The sequence below is a fragment of the Pieris napi genome, chromosome 6 (genome assembly GCF_905475465.1).
Source record: "Pieris napi chromosome 6, ilPieNapi1.2, whole genome shotgun sequence".
In the NCBI taxonomy this organism is placed as follows: domain Eukaryota; kingdom Metazoa; phylum Arthropoda; class Insecta; order Lepidoptera; family Pieridae; genus Pieris; species Pieris napi.
Window position 1 is genome coordinate 5,134,678 of NC_062239.1, and position 17,628 is coordinate 5,152,305.

Below are 17,628 nucleotides of genomic sequence, written 5' to 3' on the forward strand. Positions count from 1 at the left end.
GTGCCGAGAACGATGACGAGATTTTATGTTTCACCAAAATAACTACCCCGCGCGCTATTCAAGAAGCTTCGAATCGGCTTCGAATTGATGGAGGTTTCTCCATATTCAATGGACCTAGGTCTTAGTGAGACCTAGGTCCATTGAATATGGAGAAACCCTTTTTTGCACGGTTAAAGGATATTAAATGTACCATAAGTTTGAAGATAAATCTAGAGAAGTTTCTTTTTACGGCATTATTCAATAAAAAATCAATTGCATTACCACTTTTTATTGAACACCACTAGTATATATTCTTTGTTGTACTTATATCTAATTATTTTTTTACAAATACAAATGAGGTTCAAATAATACTTCGTTCGTTTATAAATATACCACATATACATATTTATTACAATTCGAAATTACTTATATGATATCACACATACAAAATATTTAAAAATGAATATAAACAGTTTAAATTCGAACTTGTAGTTCGGATTTCAAACGTTCTACGCACACTCAGTTGACGTAACGTCACATAACACCCTCTTGCTCCCGATTCAGTCAGTAGCAGACAGGCTCTCTACTGAACGGGAGATTCGCAACTTGCCATATTAAATTCACGAGTGTGGAGTGCAGTGACGTGATTTTAAAAACGGAATTATAATGTTGTGATAAGTGTTCACAGTGCGTCACTTAATGTGTAAATTAATTAAATAATGTGAGTATTTTATATTTTAAAGTTTTTGAGAAGTTGTGTCACCGCTTAATTTGTATTCGTATTATTAAATGATTATTATTTTATATTCTATTATTACAGCTAAAAATTTTAAATTAGTTATTAGTATTTTTTTCATATTTACGTATAAATATCAAATATTCTTATAATTATACTCCTCGTATAACAGTGTGAGTTTTTTACCTTTTAATTATTTTATATATAGAAATACCATTTATATTTAAGGACGAAAATGGTTTATAAACATACTCAGGACTGCGAACTGTGCATTTATTGACTATATTTGACTTCAAAATGCAAAATTATGTTTTGTATAAGGTTCTTAATTTATTTTATGTTAGAATTAATATTATAAATTATATTTAGGTATAAAGTTTAGCACATTACTTACTGGGCTTATACAACGTAACCAAAATGCCTCTACACTATCACATATTGCCCTAATTCTGCTACCGTGTTAATTTTGAGCGTATTCATAAAATTAGGTCTCCGCTAACAGCTCTAGTGCTAGAACACACGTGTGAATGAATTAATTAAACGACTGAGAACGCAATGAAGTCGACATACATTATGAAAAAATGTACTACTTGACACGTTTCGCTACTTTAAAGGTGTGTTCTTCATATAACATAAGAATTTTACCTACAAATTTTTAAATACATATATGAATTATAACTTTTTAATAGTTCTTGATTTAATTGAATGAAATATTGTCAATGGTCACGTAAGGATATTATGTACTTAAAAAAACTAAACGTATTCATTCTGTTAAGATTTTGATACTTAAAATCATAGAACTTCTTGTCAACATTCTTGTCTTAAAGTTCTGTTCCTGCAGGCTGGACTGTGACTGAAAGTATACTGAAGTACCTGTCTGAAGTCTAAATCACCGGCTTGATTTCATTTGAGTATCTATTTTAGGTTCTAGACTTTTCCACCTAGGTGGTCAACAGGTCTGATCTACGTTTCCTTTTACTTGGGGATTCAAATCGAGAGCTCAATCAATATAATCTGGATCCCACTGGCCTATCCAATTCTATTTACAGCGATCAATTCCTAGAATAGAACGTAATCGCACCTTATTGCCAGGATATTGTAATTGATTTAAGAAGCTTTGCTGATTAATACAATCTCGTTTAGATTTCTTTAGATTAGGTTAATTCCTTCTCATGTCATTTCTTTAGATCGTTAGTTCTATAATAAATGAGTAAAGTTATTTTCTAGGTGGCTAATACTAAGTGTAATTAAGAGAAGAAGACTGAAATGAATTATGTGAAGCTTAAGGCTAAAAGGCCGAGCGTTTGAAAAGACAATAATAAATGTTATTTTAAACAACGACTTATAATTATTTGAAAATGCTTTTATTTATATTATTTATTACGTTAACAGGAAATGTCTGGTTTTGGCATTCAGCCTTGGGATTCTGTAACTCACTTTTCGAACTTATACAGCGGTTTTCGCAGCGGCGGTTGCGCTCAAATCAGTCGTAAAGCAGTCATTTTACGATTTGGCATTCTGATAAACAATAAACTACAAGCTTCCTCCTTATTAAGACAAGAAACGCAAGGCTGAAAGACATTTCTGTTTGCTTGGCTATAAAAAACTGCTCCGTGGATATACGGTATAGGGCGAATTTGTTCCGAATTTTACTTTTTTTACTTACTTTGAAAAATTTACTACTAGTACTTAACAATAGTAGGTAATGTTGAAGGATGAGTGGTGAGGAGACAGTTTTAGAATCCGTAAACAATTATGACTTAAGGTTCAATAAAATAAAATATGCAACCATTCGTAATAAACGGGTCATGCTAATAATATTACTTATAAATATTTTATCAAAATTCGATCATTGAGGTCACAGTAGTGTTTAATGAGTGCCTATTTTACATAGAATTTTTTTGAAAAGTTATGATAAGATTTGAATTTTATTATTAATTCAAATTTCAAACAACGAAATTCAATGTACTATAAAAATATTACTAACTTTTATCCTCGGCTATTTAAAAAATAAACCCCTTATATATTTCTTTTTCATCTGTAGGTGTTGTAATTGGCATACAATTAGCGCTTTTATTAAAACAAAATATCATGAAATCGACACTAAAATTGTTCATATGATAACGTACAGTATACTACTAAAGCAGTTTAAAATATAATGTTACTTCTTTTATATATTTAATATGTTTATAGTATCAATGTACAAAAAAGAGTAGAATTAAATATAACATGTTTTAATGTTACAAGTACAAATTAAAATAAATAACTAATTAAAATGTATAACAAAAAAACAATAACTAACCTTAAAATATAATAACTAAAATATATTATTAAATATATATAGTCGTAATGTACGGGTATAGTATTGTTTTTATTAATTTCATGGTACTTTAAACAAAAATAAACGTGACAAAATATTTCATTTAATTCGTGAATAACATTATAAGTTTTAGAGTAACAAAAGTTATAAGTATTGTCAAAGGCCCACCTTAGGAATCTCTCCCTAAACATAACTACAATAATACAAGGCCTAACTTTGCACTTTACACTTCTAAGATTACCACAGACACCAATGCAAATGTGAACAAAGTGGAGTTTCGTGTTTAGACAATATGTTAATCTGCTTAGTACTAAAAGCTTTCGCATTAAACATGTTTTACTTATATTAAAAATGTAAGATAAACATGAAATACTACTTTACTTTCAGACATATTTAGTTGAAGATCCAATTGTCTTTGGAACCTTGGCTAGTGTAATATGACCCCAGATAAGATGTACAACTAAATAAGATGGACTAAAAAACAAGCGTCTAACTAACTTAGCGTCAATAGTTGACATTTTTATATTATTATTAACTAGCTGGCCTGGTGAACATCGTACCGCCTAACAGTCGATTCTTTATTTGTTTAAAATACTTATTCTGCTATTCGGGACACCGGTCTAGCTAGAAAGATAAAAAAAGAAAATTAATAAGACAAAAAATACATTATGTCAAAAAATAAAAATTTACCTTCCCAGAACCCCTCCACTAACATTTGAACTTTATGTTATGGTATTAAAGTTCAAATTGACTTTTAAGTTTAATTACAAATATTTTGTGAATGAATATAGAAAAGTGTTGTTTTTAGACTTTTTCACTCAATTTTTTTAAATTTTTATCTCCGTAAGAACCACCCTCGTACTTCAAGGTATATTACAAAAAAAAATCAGACAAATCGGTCAAGCCGTTTTTATGGTATGTCGTGACAACGGAAAACGGGTTTCATTTTTATATATATAGATTATTATATCAAATAGTTATCTGTCAACTTGATGTGGCAAATTCTACAAATTCTTTACCTACATATTATATACAAGTTTGATGTATTCCTATTCACACCTTCACCTTGACTTCACGAACTCGTTACATAACTTCTATTTGCGATTCTAATCCCTTAAGATTTCGCGTAAGCATTTCTGAACAGGGCTGCGTGTTTTGTTATCACAACTACGCCCCGGATGATTATGCCAGGATTTTATTTACCATCTCGTTCTACTTGGATTATCGTTTCATTTCATTTAATAGATAGATAGATAGATAGATCCTTAAGCTATTTTTTTGGAGAATGCTCAGTCGACAGAACGGTTTTCTTACTTATTAAAACCAACTGGTTCAGCATCATATTAAATCTTCTCTCTTTAACTCTCTTTCATCACTTACATCATTTTCATGCATGTCCATTCTAATCTGTCTGAACTGAACTTATCTTGTATTGGGTAGTACCAAATAATATAATTTATAATTAAACAAAAATTTTACAAATAGTATAATTCAGGTCATATTTATAAAAAAAATAACTCTTCAGAGCGAAAGACGAAAGTTCCGTATGAGACCGCTAAGGTCTTGTGTAGAATCGAATGAAATTTTATTTTAATGTTTTCAATAACTCGTACAGTGAAAAAAATATCCATAAATTTACGAAATTACGATTAGGAATTTTCATTGCTACAGATACAAAATCTGAGATCGTGAGTATATGTGTTTGTATATAAACCACAGATGTTTAAGCCCTGTGTCTAGCTTAGTATATAATTAATAACCTTTCGTCTATATTATCAGATTTCGGTAATACTAACGCACCCGGTGTTGTATAGTCATCAGTAAAATGAATATGTGATTAATTATTAAATACCAGCTTACTTTCTAAAGCGTCAATTTTTTCCAAATTTTATATACTAGTGGTTGTACAAATATATTGCTAGCAGAATGCCAGAAATATAAAAATTATGCTTCGAGCGGAAATATGAAAAAGTCTGTCTACAAAAGAATAAAAATATAATGAGCAGCTGCCTACTAAACCTCAATTTCTAGTTAAATACGAATGTATATGTTAACGTAAAATTGTAAAAACCGTTAGATTGTAATCTATCTCGCGAGATTATAAACTGTCGAAAGATTGTGAACCTCAGCTTACTGCTTACAATTTAACGTATTATTATTCGGTAGTTATATGAAATTGTTGGAAAGTAAAATTAATCTGTAATTGACCAAAGAAGTTTGAATGATAACTAAGTTAGTGTAGTACAATCTACCGAATAATAATACGTTAAATTGTAAGCAGTAAGCTGAGGTTCACAATCTTTCGACAGTTTATAATCTCGCGAGATAGACTACAATCTAACGGTGTTTACAATTTTACGTTAACATATATACGAATGTATATTCGTATTTAAAGTTTGCATACTTAACCTAGACTACAAAGTTTTGTTTTCTGTGGGTTGAAACAAAGATTACAGTTTTTCTGCACAAGCTTTAAGAGACACCGACCAACTCTCGAAATTCTAAAGCTTCGAGTATCTTTAATGCATGCCCTGACCTACCTTTTGTTCGCTCGAATTTGCCGATTTATTGCTCGACCCGGTTTACCAGCTTGCTAATACCATAACAATAAGTTTAACCGTAAAACATGAACCCACAGTCTACAAAATAATATTAAAATTCCTGAACTGAGTTCTAAATGTAAAATGGGGAATTTCAGAGCCAGAAATAGACCATTTCAAAATCCACATGCGGGGGATTCATGTGACCAAGCACATAAGGACATGTTTAATAATTATAGAGGTCATTCGAGGGTGACGTTACTTCAAGTTTTAGCAAGTTACCCATTTCATACCAAATATCATAATATATCGAAAAATACTATGTTCATGCGTTTAAAAAAAATGTTTAGGTTGGACCGATTTTAAGGAATTTTGGTGTGAATTCGAGAATGGCGAAGATTTACAATTTGATGATTATCTTTTTTTTTGTTTTTGTATTTAATACCTGTGTACAGGACAACGTCTGACAGGATCGCTGGTAGTCATATACACTTAATACTACTTAATTTACAACCGCCATTCTTTATTATGTTCTTGGTTTCAGGTAAGGCGTTACGTGCTAGCGCCTGTGATGTGTCCACTAATATGCTGTGGAGTCACCTCAACCTTGTCTGTCTAGCGTTATGCTGCTTCCATACCGCATCAGGTAATAAATATTTCTCTTTGTATTTTACGATCTCAAATTAGGTCATGTACCAAGATTAATGCTTTTTATGGGATTAAAGATAAACTTATAGGCCAACATGTGCTAGCCGTCTCTCGCGAAGATCTCAATACTCAACGCATGCTGATGCGATGGTGGCCTTTAAAGATCGAACAGGATAATACAATACGCTACTAACATTTATTTAACCGTTTCAAAGCAAACTCCAATTAAAAATCAAAAATTAATCAAAAATATTTTACTAGTAGAAAACTACACTCTAGACGAGACAAGTTTACACAAAATTTCATTGCCAGTTATAATTATTACGTTATTTACATAGTTTCGAGTGCGTTTTAACAGTCATGATCAGCAAGAAACGGGTTGTGATTAAAGTTATTATCTTTTTGGCTGTGATATATTGTAATATAGCTGTGCTAACGGCATCTGGAAAAGATGGCGTCAAGTTGGTACTTAAAACGAAACGAATGAAAAAAGAACGACCCCCGTTCCCAGTATAACCAGGGTTCGTAGCGCATTTTCAATGCTGTAAAGTAAGCGGGTTATGAGATGCGGGCAACTCGTTCGTAGTAATATAAGTCCTGACAGTTACTAATCTAGTTTATATGTTTTCATTTACTAGTCTTTATATGTTCTGACTAATAACATGGTGGTACCGCGTTGACTGGAATTTTAAATTAATACTATTTTTAAAAATTTGTTGACAACAACGTGTACCAAAGACATGCTACTAACTTAATCTTATGAAAGAACGATGATACCTTAAACTTATTTAGTAGCGAAACTTATTTTAGTTTTAGTGAATTGTGAAACTGGATGAAGGTAGATTTAAGTTAGCGTATGGTAGACAGTAACGGTGACGCTTGGTAGTAGCTGGTGCTTTTCTCGCTCAGCGTATAAGCACCGCAATATAGAGTGGAAATTCTGCCAGCATTAAGGGTGCGCTGCCATAGAACCAATGTTTTAAAAAAAATTAGTATTTATGTTTATTTACAATTATTCATGTAATTTATCCACATGTTTAATTAATATAACTTAGATAATGATAAATAATTGTTGTTCCATTTTTGAAATCGTATTTAAATTTAACATGACCTTTAGTCGGCGGAGCGGAAAGAAGATTACAATCATCAAATCAATCTCGCTACTATTCAGGCTAAAGTGTACAAAGTGATGAAGGAAAATTTTCTGAATATCTCAGCGGGCATCACCCTATGTTTAATGAAACCAGTTTTAAATTGTTCACAGTCATAAATTAAGTATGCATGAATTGGAATAGTTTGTTGATTGCAGTTTGCTTGTTGTTAATTGATTTAAAATTTGATTGCGTACTTTAAAATCGGCGGTTGCTGTTGTTTAATAATTATGTGTTTAAGCGATTTTCTCTTAACACAATTTAATTTATAGTGATTCCCTTGCCAGTGGGTTTTGGTTTTTGTGTTTTAAAACAATGTCTGCAATTATAATCGACTGGGCTCTATAACGCACATCCTCTACAACCGGAATTCAATTTGGAAATTATTTAGATTTGGTGAAAGAGATGAAGAGCATACAAGTAGTTGTTTAAAAAAACTTGATCAGTAAACAGTTCTATCCCGTACCATCATCATGGAAACCTCTACTGTAAATCAAAAGGTTGATTGAAAAAAATATAAATATACGAAAGGTAATGCTTTCTGAGCCTGACACGTCAATTTCTGCGTCTTTGATATACCGGTTTTCTGACGACACCTTCCTTTACCAAGGATATATTGCATTAACTGTAGTGAAACACACGCTAGTTGGTTTAACACTGATTTATTTTCAAACTACCCTCCATAAGTACATAATAATACCACATCTTCCCCCTTATAAAAAAGCTATAAAGCAATCTTAATTCGAATTAACATCTAATAACTTAGCTGTAAACACAAATAATTATAGGTAAGTAAGTAAGAAGTAAGATCCCACCGCTGTCACCATGTAGTGAAACACACGCTAGTTGGTTTAACACTGATTTATTTTCAAACTACCCTCCATAAGTACATAATAATACCACATTAACAAAACAATCCGTTGTTGCACCCGAGGTTCATCGCACCTGGGAATCAACCGCTTAACCACTACTTACCTTTTTGTTTAACACACACATCTATCCTTAGCGTCTAATTGATATTATACACCCCTTACATGTCGTAAGGGGAAATATAAATAGGTCACAACAACAGACCAATTAAAAATGTATAGCATTCAAACCTCTTTGATATTTTTGTTTCAATTGTTTTATTTTTGAATTTAGAATCCACTGTTTTTTCAACCAGATATCGCTACACTGGCTGAATGTAAATGAGGAATGAATTGAATACAATAAAATTGATTGTTCGCTTTGCTGCAAGTTTAGTATCACTTTACGAGTTCTTAGAGTTACTTTGTTACGTATTTTGCATAGAAACTGCTCCGCTCCTGATAATGGATTCTGTGGAATATAGTGATTTCCCAAAATTAGAATGTCTCTCAAAATTAGTCATGTAATACGTGTGCCAGGGAAAGTATTCTCAAATTATGTACTAAAAAAATACGACTATCATAATGTTTTTTTGCTAATAAAGTAATAAACATTATCAATATTTATTTAAAAAACGGAAAATAAATGTCTATTCGAAATTCAAAATTATCTCAAATTTAACAAGTTATAATAAAAATTCCAAGTTTGAAAATAGAACTAGACTCTCAAATGTTTATTATTCAAAAATGGATCCGATTTCGAATATTGAAGACATACATTTTACCGCAGAACCGCATATCGAGAATCACGTCAGGACGCGTCGAAGCGATGAGCGGGACGGTCTCGCATTATCCAGAGAGATATTCAGGAATATTACTAAGAAACTACGGCAGAGCATACGAGAGGGGCCGACTGACAACGATCATTTATTACAGGGTGAGTATCGATTATATACGAGTTTCAAGGTATACTTAATTTCTTAAAGTTGGAATTCTTTAATTGCGGGATCTAACCAATTAGTTCGTTCTGATGTTAGGCTAAAACATTTTCGCTTGAATGTAGATATTATTCATGATAGTCTATGGCTCTATGGTTCAAATATTTCTAAATGATATTAGATATATGTTATCTAGTTAGCTTCATTTATATTATATAACATAAAATAACTAAACATCACTCATGTAAAATAACATTAATAACATATTTTAAAAATCTAATATGAACTCTATAAAATCACATACGTTGTTCTTTATTCTAAAAACTTAATCCGAAACTACATCATTCGAATTCCAAACATGAAAAGGCGTAAGAAATAACACCCAATACAAACAGCGGCCGAACAATAAACAATTTCCCCGAGCCTTCAATATCGCTCTAAAATAAAAAGCATATTTCAAACAAAGAGAAGGTATCCATCAGCTAATTGTTTGCTTGTCTTTAATGGAACATTTAGCGTTCATGCCACGGAATATAGAACAACCAACTAATGAACTATTATTTCCCGTTTGTAACAACTAATCTTCTGTAATAGTTGTACATTTTGATGAAAGATACGTCTTTTTGAAGTTATACTTCTTTACGTGCGTTATGAAAAATTTATGAGAGTGAAATTTTACGATGCGCGCGCACAGTGACAAAAAATTAACAGAATGAAGTTGCTCACGGAAGATGCAATCAAATGCCGTAGGACATAATTTAAAAACAACATTTGAATAATAATAGAATTTATGTTACACTTAATGTAAGAGAATAATAATAAATATTTATTTATTTAATTTTTCAAATGTAAACTGAACTTTATTGACTATAATGACTCCTTTTCCAATCTTTGATTATTTAATTGTTATTAATTATTTGCATGCAATCAAAAACTATTTTTAATAATGCCAAAGAAGTATAACTTCTTACGCGCGTACATAAGTACATGCACCCTTTTTTTAATTTTAAACTTGTAGGACAGAATATAAAATAAGTATCAGAACTTTCCATTTCATTTTTATGCTAAACTTAAAATTCTATTGTAAACAAGACAAACGTATAACGTATTACACAGACTAAACAATTATATTTTATCCACGTAACAGTTGGCAGTATAATTTGACATTGACATTTAAGCTATATTTTATAAAGACAAAGAAATTTAGAAAAAAATGTGGCGGGCCGAGTCACTTCTCCATTGCATTAGCATTTTGCTAAATATTTATCCCACGAATTTGTAGATTGGCCTGTTCACAATGTGAATAATTATTATATAATTACTAGCTGCCCCCGCGAACTTCGTTCCTCCTTAATGTGATTTTACTTAGCCTACCATTTTAGTACATACCAACATGGAACAATTTGCTATGCTACCCCAGAGATTGTTCGGTTTTCCGGAATTAAACTTTTTTAGGTTTTTCTGTGATTTTTCTCTATAGGTATAAACCTCAGAGTTCAAGTTATAAGTTATTAACTGACAAATACAAAATAGGGATAGATGAAAATAATGGGTTGTATTTTTGTATGATGTATCATAAAAAAAAAATATATATCCAAAAAACAAAAAAAAAACTTTTTGGGATGGACAATGGACATCCCTTATCACTTAAGGGTTTATGAATTTTTATCCACTAAATATGGATAAAAATTCATAAGAATCGGTCGAGTATGTTCTGCCGTTTCGGAGGAGTATGGGAACGAACATTGTTACACGAGACATTTATATATATAATATATATATATATTTATATATTTAACCAACCAACTAAAAAACTTTGAATTTCGATTTAAGCTTTCTTATATTGATATAGTTAACAACAAAATTTGCTCATTCACGTATATTCAAATTCTTAGAATTTATTTCTGTTATGTATAACATTGTAAGCAAGATACATATTATATGGAAAACAAAGGTATCATTTAATGTCCGCAGATAACGTTTTATAACCCAATATATAAGCCGTGTTCCTACAATGAGAACATTAGTGAGATGATGAGAATGAAATGAGTCTAATTTTTCATGCAAATTATATCCAACGATTGTGTCTCTGGCTTAATGTCGAAAACTATTAAGTTCTTTACCTAGTAGGATAGAAGGAATACCTACAATGTTTGTTTATTTATATAGTTTCTATTGTTTATTAGGATTAAATACTGCAACAACGTCGGTGGTAAATTATTTACCATATTAAAGCAAATACTTTAATATTATTATTATTATTAATAATTAATTTGCTAAATGAAGTTTTATTTTTTCGTCTTATCGCTTCGAATATTTTTTTAATTGCCATAATTGTCAGTTGATTCACGATGAGTTAATTGGTATTTAAAACACAATTTCTACGAACTGCAAAGTTAAAGTATAATTTGTTTTCTACAAATAAATGAATTAAAAATTTGACGTTCCATTTCCGCAAAGGTCAGCAACACACTCGCCCTTGTTATTGCAGGTGCCAATAGGCGGTTAGCACATCATTCAAAGGGACCGGATCGTTTGCCTAGAAAAAAGCACACATTTACAAAATACATAGGTTTCAATTAACAATTTGTCCCGGTACATGACCTAATTTAGCGTGAGATGCATGCTGAGACTGAAAGTAAGCTATAATAATTTCTAATTTTAAAAGCGGTTGTTCATAGGTAAGGCGGAGGAGTCCCGACAGTATGCTCCGTATCAAGAGTTGCATCATCACGAGCGACACTGGGGACCGTACTTTGAGGAGAAAAACGTCACTCAAGTGACGGCACATGTCGGGGCGGAGGCTCTACTTAACTGTAGGGTTGTCATGCTCAAAGATAAAACTGTAAGATTTTATTATCTATATTTACATGATTGTTATACAGCCTTCCGGTATTGCCATAACATCTACATTCAAAAAAAGAACATGGAATTTATGACAACAGGCCCTTAGTTAATAGTTGCATAATATAGAAGAACGCTCAAAAGTTATAACTATGGCAAAATTCAATTCACTAATGATGCTTATAGTAGAAATATATATTATTTAAAACAATATTCTTATTCCTATTCTTTGAAGTAGTTACTTTTGATTTTACTCTACTTATTTTACTTATACATAACACTCTCTATGTTTTTAAATTATTTAGTGCCAATTATTTTGTATTGCCACGCCAGGTAATGTGGCTACGTCATGCCACTGAAACAGCACAACTTCTGACCGTGGGACCAGCGCCATATGCCGGCGATAATAGGGTAGCATCTAAATATCAATATCCAAACAACTGGAGGCTTAGCATCAACCCTGTAAAGTGGTCTGACGCAGGCCGATACATGTGCCAAATATCGACTCATCCACCAAGGACCATATATACTGATATTTCAGTATTACGTAAGTATATTATTATGCATGATGAGGACCAATAGTCGAATATAGATGATTGCTTTGGGAATATTCTCAACGAATCCCTCTTCATTTATTTATTTTTAAAATGGTGATTTGATGATGTACTTAAAATAAATAACTCGATGTTTAGAATGCTCTCAGTACGTTAGTTATTACGACTTTGTATTTGCGTGTTGTTTCCACGAGAATGTAAATGCGTGCTCCTATTTCACCATGCCTCCTGCTTTAGAGGACAAATCTTTGTTTTCAATTTATTTTATTATTATTATTAATTACTAAAGACGTCATGTGGACTGGATGCTCCTTACAAACGTTGTGTAAAACAAAAAACTTGGCGATTAAAAACAGAGGCGAACAGTTTATTGCCAGTTCCTCTCTTCTGTTCTACGCCATTGATTTGAGAACTGGCAGTAAATGTAAAATTAGAAGCATTTCATATGCGTTTATTTTTTTACGCTCATTAGTGTACATTGTTTTACCTATATGAATAAATGATTTTGAATTTGAAATTGAATTTACAAGAAGCTCTCTACGGCTTTTATAAAGTTTTATTTAAAAAATGATTTCTAAGTACACAAATAGCGATAAAAAATGTACATATATGTATCTAACATGCGGTCAGAACAACTCTTTTATTCGAGTAATTTTTAAGTGTTATATTTTATTTCCTAAGCATTTTTGTTTTCTACTCCAACGTCGTTCATTTTTTATAAACACATTTATGATAAATTTTATACATGTACCGAATTGATGGTTTACGTACATTAAACAGTTGCTCTGTGAATCACTTTCACAAAGTCGTTAGAAGCATTGTTTTGTCATTTATACTACGTCTGTAAATCAATATTTTCCTACGTACAATTTTAATGTCAATAATAAATACACTTTTATGAAGTTTCGCATATAAAAAGTTATAAAAGCAACATAAATTTGTTGCCAAATCGTTGTAGACGGAAAAGAATACTTGCAATAAAAGTGGCAAGGCTCCTAAATACGCTAATATAGATTGATAGCGATAAGGATGCGGCTATAAAAGAAGCGAAGGGCGGGAATATCATGTTTATTAATATTTAACTTTCGTAACTTGGCAAACTAGTATTTAATAGAAAAAGCTAGTATTAATTAACAAATTAGCCCATTCAATTATGTTTAATAGACTAATGAAAACATACCTACTGTGAAGTTATATCTACATTAATATCGAAAGAAAAGCACATTATTTAAACACTTGTCTCCAAATCTCGCCTTATTTTGCACCTGTATACTATAGTTATATATTATATTATATTATATTATATTATAATAGTAATTACCTACGATAACTTAGATAATATTATTATCTAAACGTCACATCTACTTCTATTTTCATCTCTTGCGTAACATTATTATACACTTGATCACTTTCCTATATCACATATGGTACTCATAAGATAAATCATTGTATACTTACCTTCAAGTAAAGTACAAAACTAAAGTAATTTGCCTGCCCGTCTTGACCTTAAAGGTAAATTAAATCGCTGGTCGCTCCGATTATTAATAAAATAGTACCCTTAGCTGTGATCCCGGGTGCAATAGAGCCGTTTGATAGGCTCAGCCAGTGATTGGATCGCTTACATAACGATGTGGGATGGAACAATTTGTGAACGCGCCAACACACTGCATATCGCCTGACACGAGTTCTATTAAAATTTAAGCTAAAACAGTGAAATGTTAATGCACGGTGTTTTAGTTTAGTGGATACTCAAGACCGGTTGAGGTTATTAGCAGAAGAAAACATTTTAAGGGACCCGGCGAGTCTTGGCCTTGATTTAGACGCCAGTATCTGTATATATATTTCGACATTGACTGGGTTACTTAGACCCAAATATTGATAATAAGTCAGGCTCAGAAGAATCACATTCTTGTGAAGAAAAATTATTAAAGATGCACTCAAAAGCCAAGGGTATATTTTGTTTTATAGAGCAGGGGAAAACGGGCATGAGGCGCACCTGATGTTAAATGATATCGCCGCCCATGGACACTCACAATGCCAGAGGACTCACGAGTGCGTTGCCGGTCTTTTAAGAATTGGAATAAAGGGCTTTTGTGCCACTGGAGTATTGTTACTTTCATTCTCAGTTTAGTATTTTACGTATACATTTTCTAATCATGTATTTCATTAGAAAAAAAGGAAGGAAATTAATAAGTCTTTGACATTCCTGTTAAGATTTAGAATATTATAACAAAACGAATTTGACATTGTAATTTATTGAAATGTTCTGTTAAGTTTCTATAAAGCTTCAGATAATCAGATTGCGCAGCCTTTAAGCCGTGAAGACATTAACTAAGCAATGAATTTTAAAGAAATGGCGAATGCTTAAACGAGCGTTTGTTTGAAATTCTTTAAACCGTTTCTATCTTTTAAAACTAGGGTTAGTAAAGCGATAGTATAATAGTTTTTAGAGTGCTTTTTTGATATGTTAAATTCATTATTACTGATACAAAAATACCAGCATTATCGGGATGTTTTAGCAATTTAAACATTCTAAAGCATTTTAAACTTCTAGTGTTATTTAGTCAACGCTGAGTATAATTTCTGAAAAATAAGAATTGTGTCGAATTACATATATTTTGAATGAGATATAGGCGTCTTGCTTCATTTAGTCACAAGACTATTACGACTTTTCTTCCATATCTTATTATTGCGTATCAATGAAAACAATTAACGCTTATTATATATAATACATACGATATTTATATATCAAAATCCCACATAAACTAGGTTATTTGTGAAGTTTATTTATACCAGTTTGTTATTCATACCTGTCGTTTTCAGCTCCAGTTCTAACTATCAACGGGGACTCAACACATGACGTCAAAGACAAATTCTATAAAGCCGGTAGTTCGATTAAACTAACATGCGTTATATCAGACGAATATGTATCAACATTACCGACTAAAGTGCCAATATTTACAACTGCTATACCCACAACAATCCAAACGACCACAGAGTTAACGACAAAAATGAGCACAATATTAAATAGATTAGATTTAATGTTAAACAAAAGTTGGAGCGTTGAAACTACAACATTGACTTCAACCGTTAGCTTAAGTACTACAACTATGAAGAATGAAATAACGACGCAAGCTATGCAACCAGTGACTAGGCCAGTATTGAATAATATTTATGGCTTAGTATGGAGGAAGCAAGGGAAAGATTTAGAAAAATTTATCACGTGGCGTAATATGAGGTTAGTGTAATTTTTTATTTCACCTGGAATCAAACGCATGGCTTACAGGATAACGCAGTTTTTTACACTCTCTCTGAATTTGTTTGAACGTATCATATCTCTCTTGCAGTGCTACATTCAGCGTGTCTTCAGCGTCCCAAAATGACAGCGGACTGTACAGTTGTCATTTGTTAAACCATTCTCAAGTTATAATTAATGTACACGTTCTTAGTGGTAAGTACTTAACAAAGTCCTCATATGGTCAAACTAATACGTCTAACATACAAAAATCGACGGTGTTTGTACTAGGCTGAAGAAATCTGTGGCAGTTGTCAAAACCTAGGATTGTATTATCGTTTAGATATATATATATGTATATTATAAAAATATAGTGGTTAGAATAATTTCGCTTATTTTTTATGGTTGCAAACTTTATTTAATTGATGATAACTATCCAAACGATTTAAACGAAACTATTTTTAATTTTCTTGTAAATTTACCTCAGGCAGGAATAGTTATTTACGAAATTAAAGCTATGATCAATTTGCAGCTAAATTATGTTATATTTCAGCAATAACTCGCTAATGTATGTTAAATTGAGCAAATTAGAATTGATTTTTTAAAACAAAACCTTATTACAGGTGAAAACCAAGCAGCGGTACATCACGACACCTGGAATAAAGGTTCCCTATTCTGGCAGCCACAAATACTCAATCTCCTAACCATACCTATGTTACCTTTTTTACTTAATTTGGGTAATTAGATAAATTAATTGGTATCAGTTACATATAGGATTAAATACGCTTTAAATTTCCTTAAAAGAGAGACTCGTTTAGATCTATCGAAGGCTTTACAATTCAACAATGTCACGTTTATCCTTCTAATATATTTAATTTGTGTAAGTTTTAATGTTTTTTAAGTTATTCAATATCGATTAATAAGATCCTATATCTTATAAGAGGACATTCGTATCCAGCATCATCCATTTCAATTTGGGAATCTCTTTTTAATTCGCTCCGTACCTTTATCTATAAATTAATTGGTAAGCACCTGATAATATTTTGTTTAATGCAATGCGTGATAGTGAAATGTTTTACTAATATCCGTTTTCATATTCCTAATCTACTTACCAAATAAGATACCTGCTTAAAACTATTAATGATTAATCAATCTAAAGCTCTCGTGTATCCAAAACTCGGGCCGTGGATGTTTCTGTGAAAAAAGCATGTCGGTTTTTCCTAAAGAAAAATCTACTACGTACCAATTTCATATTTGAATAAAGAAATCGGCGAATTGAATCAGGTTGCTATGGTGACCAACTTATCGTTTATAAATTTGGAGCTGTAAACTAACTTAATGTTAAGAAAAGTACATTGTATATAATAATCATTAGTTTAAATACTTATATATCAATTAGATGAAACATTATAAACATTACAAGCGACAAGTATTTTATGTAAATATTAAAATGTTAAGTTTTACATAGCAATTGTTTACAGCCAAGCTGATTTGTTTTTATTTATACATTGTTTTGTTACAATTTATGACTTCTATTTGAAGAGTGAATGTTAATTGTAATATGAATAAATACATTCTTGATAACGATAATGTGAGTTTTAATTACAAACATATATATTTTTTTTATACTCTGATTTATACATATTTATTCAGCTGTGTAAAATCAATTTTGCTTCCTTATTATTTTTAGGAATGGGATGGCGATGCGTTACCTTATTTAATTTTTTCAATATTGGTGAATGGTATATAACATAAATCATTTATTGCATTGTACTCCCGTTTTACTTAATAAATTTAATACATTTTATTAACTAAAAGAGAAAATTAAATATTGT

At 31.3% G+C, this 17,628-nt stretch overlaps 1 protein-coding gene across 3 annotated transcripts; it reads left to right on the forward strand.

Moving 5' to 3' along the window:
• The first annotated feature begins 536 nt into the window (after positions 1-536).
• LOC125050667 (cell adhesion molecule 1) lies at positions 537-17,383 on the forward strand. 3 transcript variants are annotated; one of them, XM_047650649.1, is made up of 8 exons: positions 537-700; positions 6,120-6,221; positions 9,013-9,159; positions 11,842-12,005; positions 12,338-12,551; positions 15,382-15,796; positions 15,906-16,009; positions 16,417-17,383. In XM_047650649.1, exons 2-8 carry the CDS (start codon positions 6,161-6,163, stop codon positions 16,536-16,538), a joined length of 1,227 nt encoding a protein of 408 aa, XP_047506605.1. In that variant the 5' UTR covers positions 537-700; positions 6,120-6,160; the 3' UTR covers positions 16,539-17,383. The 3 variants fall into 3 exon arrangements, with proteins under 3 accessions (XP_047506605.1, XP_047506607.1, XP_047506606.1); XM_047650651.1 differs by lacking the exon at positions 9,013-9,159 and having other exon boundaries at positions 538-700; XM_047650650.1 differs by lacking the exons at positions 537-700; positions 6,120-6,221 and having other exon boundaries at positions 8,632-9,159.
• The last annotated feature ends 245 nt before the right edge of the window (positions 17,384-17,628 follow it).